This window comes from Physcomitrium patens, chromosome 7, assembly GCF_059467195.1.
Source record: "Physcomitrium patens ecotype Gransden chromosome 7, ASM5946719v1, whole genome shotgun sequence".
Classification (NCBI taxonomy): Eukaryota; Viridiplantae; Streptophyta; class Bryopsida; order Funariales; family Funariaceae; genus Physcomitrium; species Physcomitrium patens.
The window spans coordinates 16929982-16939276 of record NC_143416.1 but is presented as its reverse complement, the minus strand read 5'-3'; the positions used below and the strand labels follow the sequence as shown (position 1 = coordinate 16939276).

General features: G+C 35.1%; 1 protein-coding gene across 2 annotated transcripts; it reads left to right on the top strand.

The window, feature by feature from the left end:
* The first annotated feature begins 220 nt into the window (after nt 1-220).
* Nucleotides 221-1801, top strand: LOC112285013 (uncharacterized). 2 transcript variants are annotated; one of them, XM_024525454.3, is made up of 4 exons: nt 221-356; nt 513-576; nt 835-868; nt 1063-1801. In XM_024525454.3, the coding sequence occupies exons 1-4, from the start codon at nt 245-247 to the stop codon at nt 1204-1206; spliced, it is 354 nt and encodes a 117-aa protein (XP_024381222.1). In that variant the 5' UTR covers nt 221-244; the 3' UTR covers nt 1207-1801. The 2 variants fall into 2 exon arrangements, with proteins under 2 accessions (XP_024381222.1, XP_024381224.1); XM_024525456.3 differs by having other exon boundaries at nt 1053-1801.
* The last annotated feature ends 7494 nt before the right edge of the window (nt 1802-9295 follow it).

Below are 9295 nucleotides of genomic sequence, written 5' to 3'. Positions count from 1 at the left end.
CATTTTGTTGAATTCACAGCGCTTAGTACCCTGCAGATCCAATTGCTGGGTTTCAGTTCTATACCTAAGCTAGCTGTTTTGCCTGAAGTGTCTTCTGTAGTTACACCACAAGAAACATTTGTACATTTACCTTTTGCCGTTCTTGGAGTGAAAACCCTGATGAATTAGGTGACTTGAGCTGTGAGGTAGCTTGATACTGCTTGCTTTACCCGCTGTATTGCCTGTAGTAGAGGCTGATTACATTATGTCCTTCGCTGCTTTCACTAAAGTTGTGTTCACGGGGCACATCGCGGATGCTATCTCACGTCAAAGGTGCACCGCATTAATGAATATGCCTACGCGTCCACAACATGCAGGTGCGTGCTTTAATGACCTGGTTGTTCTTAGGGCGATCAAATGATCATCTCAGATCTGCAGATGTTGCTGCGTTGCTTTTACCTTTTATTGCTTTGCGGTTTAGATATAGTCTTCCCAAGGGTAATTGTTTTTTTGGTATTGTACGCTATTTGCAGGATCGCTCTGGATCCGTGATGCCATCTTTCCAGGCTTGTGCTTCTTACACACGAAGCCTATTGGGTACGTTTGCATGTTTTTCGAATGGTAGTCACAGTCTGCGGAGATGTAGAGGGTGGAAATAGCCATTTTTTTGGACTTGTGAATCTGCTACAATGCTGGCAGCCTGTATTAATGCCAGATAGCTAAGGAATAATTATGTTTGAGATGATGTTTAGAGAATTGGGTTGTATGAAAATGAAATAAACAGAGTAGGATTAATTGAGGGCTGTGTCCATTTTCGCCAGACCTGTTATGGATGATCTGTTTGTTTTTCTGCAGATCTCTGACTCACAGCATTCGGAAATTACGCCAGGTATTCAGTCTTCCATTGGCGTCAATTCTGCGTGCCTTCGTACTTCTGTCCTTACATTTATAGATTCCATCCTTTTCCCTTGTTCATCGAACTCAATGCCTGGTGTAAACTCCTTGGCTCACACATACACACACACACACACATTATATATATATATATATATATATGTATTTAATCAGTGCAGTGGTTGCCAGAGTTGTGGAGGTACAGCGGCCTGCCCAGGTGTGGAAGCGTACAAAATGGGAGAATGCCACATTTCGATTGATAGAAAATTTGCACGTGTGGTTCCAAAATCGAACAAAGCGGCAATAGCTGTTGCCGCTGCAGTCGACGATTAGGCCACATGGTCGATGTGACAGATCCTTTTGGTTCCAATTTTGAAATAGAATACTGTTAGCCAAATGTTACTTTAGGACTTAGCTCTAAATTTGACTTCAATCAGTTCAAGTCACTCGTTCACTTGTTCCCACTAGGGCTCACAGCCTCCATTCTGATTAAGTTCCAACCAGCCATTCCACGGTCATTGTTGAAGGGGTCCTTAATGCTACTTGAAATGCAGGATCGAATGAAGGAGCCCTCTTTGGGACCAGAATATGCACAACTTCTAGGATTCCAACTAGGATAATCAAGTAGCTCAGTGCTCTCATTTCTAGAGATTCATCTCTCTGTAGATGCGAAAATCTCTTGTAGTACATTGGGTGATTATCAAAATCTCCAAAGGTGATATTATCAGGCGTGGCTCAAGCATGAACTTTTCTTCAGATTTCAGTAAAACTTCAACTATAGATTTGCTGGGGAACCACTGATGAGCGCATCCTGTGCGTTTCCTCTTCAGTAAGGGAAACTATCTCCCCTCCCTTGTATCGACTTCTAGTCTACGAACGCGATTCAAGCAATAAGATGGGCAGCGTGTACAATGTGGATAGTTTGCCATATGTTCTCTCTGATTAAGGTTAATTGGCATAAACCAATGGTTGTCTGTTGTCCCGATCGGTTAATGTCCACAATCATTGTTTTTGTAGCCATCGTGATGTCAAGGTTTTCTGTCGGGTCTTTTGTCCTCTAAATGACGTCAACTCTACTATCAACCTTCAATTTTCCTCAACACGGTTTCAGGTACAGTATCTGTACAGATACTATAGGCGCGCCCAAAGGTCCGAATAGAAAAATGAGCTTGCCTACTGCTTTCCGACCACTTTCTGACTCCTTGGAGATCCATAGCCAACAGCCTCCGGACGATGACCGAGCTCGGATGAGGCACAGTGTACCACGGAACACGATCCACCCACTTTTGTCTGACGCCATTGAAAAGCACATATCAGTCGTGCAATCCAGAATATCATTTTCTCGTTCGAGATTGTCCTCTCTGACAGGGAGGAGGAGCTGCAGCTGGGTATTTCGTGGTGGGCACCCCGAATTCTGCTCACATGCTGCCACTAATGGGACTGACCTGAATGCATACCTTCCAGCATCGAACTGCACCCACTTTGCGTTGATGCTGGTCATCGGTCTGGGAATAAAAATCCAGTGCACCGGAGCGAGGGGGTTGTCGCATGAACCATCTCACTCACCGATGGCCTGCAGGCAATGCTTTGGTTAGCTCAAGGGAACTATGGCGCTCAGAAGCCCCCAGCCCCCGTTGTGCTGTAGTTGAAGTTACTGAATTCTCACTCACACTTGTAATAATAATCGGGCTTTGCTTTGTTTTACTACTAATCAATGCTTTGCATCTTAATGTATTGAATTTATACTTAGCATCAAAAGGATACATCCCTTCATGTTTCATAAAAGAAAACCCATCTTGCTCAATAACAATCAATAGCACCTTATTATTCAATCCATATTATGCAATCCAAGGGGATACTACCATCAATAAAACATGATTTACTAGATATTTCTTGTCTAGTTTGTTCATATATTGCTTCTTTGCCTTCTCCAATTCTTGTTCAATTGATTGATGTTTCATACTTGTCCATTTTGTATATTTGGCAACTTTATAATTGTTACACTATATTAGAATCTGAAGCTCAAATATGTGAAAAGCATTGTGCTTTGTCATGTGATACGGCATTGGGTACCAAATCTTGTAGAATGTATGTAGTTTAATTTGATTAGTGGTTTTTCATCCATTGATAGCTTTTTTGTTAATTGACTTTATTCATATTAATTAGAGTTTGAATACATAAGTGTGGAAAAATCCTTCACTTGACAATCTTGTCAAGTCAAGTCTTATGAGTGATTTTGAAAGTGAGAGAACTTATTATAAGGATTTGCTTAGCTATGGTATTTTAGCTATTTTAGTAAAACTTTAGGATTTCTCTTATTTTCACACTTGCACTCTTAGATTCTCTTTTTGTGGTATAAGAGATAATTTGACTTAGTTTGGTGTAGATTTCTAATCTTTTACTTGATAAGAATCTCTCATTTTCATCAATTTTTGATATAACAAGTTAAAATAAAGTAGATTAAAAAAAAGAAAAAAAAAAGAAATAAAAAATATTTTGATTTTGTTAGATATTGGATACTACTATGCTAAGCACCAGAATTCAATTGGGTTGCACTGTCATACTATCGCAATGTTATGATATTGATACAACTTTGTATTAGGCACTGAAATATAGTTGGATGAATACATATTACTTTTTTTTATTGTAGTATAATACTAGAACTACGAAGGGATATCAAAGCTGCAAGGCAACTTTGAAGTTGCGAGGCAGTATTGAGGCAGTACTAGAGTTGTGAGGTGATAGTAGAGCTGCAGAGATGCACTGACAAGTAATATTAGAAGATTACAATAAGAAGATTGCAATAAGGTCATGTCTTTGAATAGGATCAATGCAAAAAGAATAATATAATGTAGAAAGTAGCAAGGTAATTATGCAATGAGAGACTGCAAAATGGCCATCAAAATAGTACAATATAGGATCATGGTGATAGGTGCAAACTATTATGTCAGGAGATACAACATGCACATGGAGCTTATTTGCAAAGAATCATGATGCGTTGGATAATTAAGTACTGAGTTGTAGCCATTTATTTATTTATTTATTTATTTTTGTTATTTTGGGTGTGATACATCATTAAAAGTGACATTGGAGTCACTTGGTGAGGTGCTTTGTGCAATGCAATATATCATAAGGATTTGGTATAAATTGCAAGAAAAACAACAAGAATCTATGGCAAAAGATGACAACAAACAATAGCATGTGGCGTTTGTTTATGGCTCAAAGCAACAATTCACAATCATAGGATTGCAATGATAGGATAATATGGTTAAAGGTACTTCATTGTCAAGGAACCATGGAGACAAGATACCATGATCAAAGAGGGTCCACAGTTATAAGACCACGGTCATAGGATTTTGTAATCATAGTTTTAATACATAGTTACATGATATTTTAAATTAAAAAAAAAAAAAAAATACATACACACCCACATACATACATTGTCTAGAATTCTTAAGTGTCAAGTTTAGAAGCTTACTTCAAGTGTATATGGAGTCCAAATATGATTATTTTTTAGTCAATTTTATGTAGATGAGGTTCAAGGAATCTATTGGCATGCTTAATTTTTGAAGTAGAGGTCAATTGGAGCATTGAAGTAGAATTTACTAAATACCAAATGCTTCTTAAGTGAGCTTTGATTTACTTTTACTTTTTCACACTTCATTTTATTGCAATTATCTTTTATTATTGCATATTTTATAATTTATGACCATCAATTGCAAACAAATACCAATTATTCTGGTTTACTTTTAATTTTTGCTTATATGTTGTTGGAGATGGGGATCTAATGTAGATTTCTAGATTTCATTTTTAATATCTTCATCTAATTGCGGATATTATTTTCAAAGGTTTTCTATGGTTATCTCATTTTTTATTTGTAGTAGTTTATATTAATAGGTATATTGTAGGAATGAAGTTGGATTGATGGCCAACAAGCTCTTTTTATTTGTAGATATATTGGTCTTATAATAGTCTAGAAGTGATTGCCAATGAAGTACAAAGCTTCGTGGTTTTGTAAGCGCAAATTATTCTTTTAGTCTTTAAAAAGTTGCAAGTACATAAGTAGTCTTTTTTATGGTATATACTAGGAGTCAATATTATTGATTTTCTTCACCAAATTACTTAGATAGTATCTACACTAAAGATTTTGGACCAAAAATTGATACTAATAAGACTTTTTAATATGTTATAACATTGGATACCATTGGAAGCTTTGGATCTTGGGAATAGACACATTTTATGAGATGGAAGATAATCCTTATAACATGGTGAAGGATAAATTTTTAGGAAGAATTGAAGGCATTTATTTATTAGATTAGAGACTTAGATTTCAAATATGGATGAAGGAAAAGTATTAAAAGTCTCCACTTTCAATGAGTGATATACCTTTGAGCTTTTATCATAATATTTGGAACATGAGGTATTCTAAACTAATGAAAAATGAAGTGAGGAACACTTATTTGAATTGCATGAAGTGCAACATTATTTAAAGGCATATATAGAGCTTATTTCACTTCTTAATAAGAGTGCTATCTCAAGCTTTATGCCTACAATGAAAAAAAAGATCCAATCTAAAGAGAAGTTTATACATCTTTAGAAGATAACAAAGGAAAAAGAGTAGCTACTTCCTTAACCAACACTCCAATTACTTTGTCTCATATGACTCAAGCAATGAAGGTAGCTTTATTTGCAATAGAAAAGCTACCATCATTTGAACTTCTCTAAATGTTTATTAAGTAATTGAAGTAGGAATATGGAGGCTTTAAGTGTAATCAAATGTAATGCATTTAAGACTTCTTCTATGAAAAAGAAGATATTCTATGTATTGTATATACTCATTTGGCTTGATTTGTGATAGAGGCATAAGATGTGTTTGTTAAGAGCCAAATTATTAAGATTTTCTTAACTAAAATTGATAAGAGGCTCTGATATTTAGGCACATCAAGAATTATTTATAACTATGTTAGCAAGGTAATATTGGCACAAGCATTTGCTGAAGTTGAGAAATGTGATAAGATACTTAATTAACATGATACTACTGATATGATAGCTTTGATGATGGATGTGTATAAGTCCAAAAAGATGGCAACTACTACAAGTAGCTTGAAAAAAAATCAATTTGAAAAGACTATCCATTATTAGAGGTATGGTGAATTTGGTCACATAAAGAATAATTCTAACTATTCTAAGAAAAAGAAAGCCTTACACATGAAGAAGTCTAAATCAAAACTTGAGATGGCTAAAATAGGAGATAAATCTAAAAATAATAATTAAAGTATATTCAAAGTAGTAAGCTTAATCATACTAAAGATAATTGCTTAATATTACATCTATACAAATAACTTACTTTTAATAAAGAAAAGGCCTTAGAAACTAAAAATTTTGAATTAGAAAAGAAATTCAATAGTGTAGCCTTATTAGGCCAAGTTACTAGTTCTTATGTAACTTTAAGAATTTAAATAAGTTCTTCTTCTCTTGAAAATTATATGTTTAATGTATTAGGACAAATAATGGTTGTAGCTACAATATATACCTAAACAATAACTAAGAATATGGCATCTAAAAAAAGTGAGGTACTACAATCTTTGTTTGGCCATCCAAAGAATTGTAGAAATCCTAATATTTATGTACAATTGCCTTTATCATTTGGCCTTTTGGATGTTAATTTTGTAGTAAAGCCCTCTATTTCAAATTCAACACAAGATGAAGATATTAGTATTAAAAATATAATTTATACTTTGATTTATAAAATAATAAATATACTTATATTTTTTAGTATTGACTTTTTGAATTCAAAATTTAAACTAACAAAGATCTTTTAATTGGCTAGTAAAATGTTAAAAGGCAAAGTCCTTATGTCATTATTATATGGAGCTCAATCAGTTACAAAGCCTTCAATACGAGAGGATTTAGTTGAATTACAAGCAAAGCTTATAATTAAAGCTATTTCCATATTTGATGAAGGTCACTGTTGTTCTTGTTGTGTTCAAGCTTCAATATACCAAAGCAATTGAATTAATAGAGGTAGGTTCAAACACGAGGAAAGATTGGTTATATGAATTGGATCTATTAGTGTCACAATTGATTGTACTTTGGCTATCTAAAATCAATTATCAAACTACAAAATACCAAGGCTTACTACTTCTATCTTAATTCAATCTATAATCCATTCTACGACTAACAATTCAACAAAACTTCCATATTCTTATCCGTTCATCTCCCACTTATTCTCTTTGTGGTTTATATATATTCAATTATTGTTCTCCAGCTTACTTATTGTATTCAATTTCTCAATTCATAACACAGAATTCAATATCTCGGCTTACGACTCTTACAGTTTGGTACTCTAGACTAACTTCTCAGTATTCAGAAACTATCTATTACTCATCAACAACAAAGAAACAAAAAGAGGTAGCACCAAGCTTGCCTCGGCTTATGACTATCATAGTCTGGCCTCGATCTCCCTTTCCTCAACCTCTTTATTCTATCAAAAGATGGATCGTCGGCCAGCGGATTCCAAAGGTTATGACCCTTTGAATTCTTAACCATTTATTCCACTAACAATCTACTGTTACCAACTAAACTGCCTAACCATCAGTCTAATTCTCAAGGTTATCAATAACCAACCAATAACTTATCACAAAGTTTATTTGCTTATTCTACATAGCTCCACTCTTAATTCTGCAGTGCCCTTGCAAATATTATTTAGCCTCAACTTATAAAGACGTAGCAGCGTTGGCTTCTTCAGTCAATGGCGTTGGCTTACCACCCTTTGAATTGGTGACCTTCTCCTCTTTATATCTTCATCAACTGCCTCAGTGTTCAATGGTTCTCCATCCAAATGCACTATCAGATCTTCATTCAACAAACTCAATTTCCGTACCTGAGACTCAAGATGGCAATTTGGTTGTTGCGCTCCTCGAACATCTTCTACCATTCTTCTGTCGGTTTTAAAGATATCTCCGAAGGTGTTGTCGCTAAAACTGACATATTGGTCTGCACTAAATTATTGGCGGCCTTCTCTACTGTGACTAATTTAGTCTGTAACATCGTAACTTCTACTTGCAGCCATTCTTGCCATTCCTTCCAATTGATCTCCATCCTTGCTTTCTCAGACACCATGTTTGTTATCTTCTCTTTTTCTGCCATCCACTTCTCTTTAACCACAAAAAAAAACATGATGCTTGTCAACAGCCCCTCTCCTACTTCTTACTATGGTTCAATCAATTGGGTCGACTCTCTCTTATTTTCCATGATTTGTCATGATGAAATATCCTATCATTATTATTATTTATCCCCCTCTCCCCCTCCTCCCCCCCCCCCCTCCCCCCCGCTTTTTGAAACAGAAAACCCATCTCGGATTTATGTATAGTAAAGTTTAAGCTGATTGCTATTGATCCGTGTCGTGTATTTAGTACCCATAAAATCTTCCAATTATACGAAACCATTTGAAAATCCGTCAATAACTCGATATGGCCCATGCCATTGAACTTAAAATTTTCTTGAAATTTTTTTAAATCGACTATCATAAAGAAGTACCAAATCATTTGGCATAAAAGCCTTTGGACTAAGCTTACTATCATAATAAGTCTTCCTTCATTTTTGTGTAGTTTCCATGATCATTAATGTATTGGCTCTAGTTTCATCTAATTTTTTCAATTCTTCTAAACGGTGCCGTAATAAATCCTGATCTCACAATCTAATATCTATGGCAATTCGTAAACTTTGGAATTCCAATTCAATAGGAAATATTGCTTATTGGCCATAAACCAATTGAAAAGGGGTAGCATTGATAGTAACTTTATACGTAGTACGGTATGCCCATAAAGCTGCGAATACCTTAGTGTCCCAATCTATTCCCGCTTCTGAAACTATTTTTGTTAACATTTTATATAAAATTCCATTAGTCTTTTTTGTATGTCCATTGGCTCTAGGGTGATACGGTGTAGTCTTTCGATATTTTATCTCATATTTAGTCATTAGTACTTTGATTATATTATTTATAAAATGAATTCTTCGATCACTAACTAATTTTCGTGGACAACCGAACTGTATAATAATATTTTCATACAAAAAGGTTGCTAATGTACTTACACTATCAATTTTCGTAGCTACGGCTTCAGCACATTTTGTTATGTAATCTGTTGCTACCAATATATACCATTTTTGTCCATTTCTCGAGGCTGGTATAATTGGTCCCACAAAATCAATTCTCCATTTTTGAAAAGATGCTTGAGCCAGAATTAGTACCAATGGCATTGCTGAAATTCCAGTAGGTCGACCCGTTCTCTAACATGGGTCACAATGACGAATAAATTGGTAGGCATCTATTAACATTGTTGGCCACCAATAACCAGCCTGTAAAGCTTTACGAGCTGTGTTATCATCCGCAAAATGTCCACCACAAGTATCCAAGTGACAA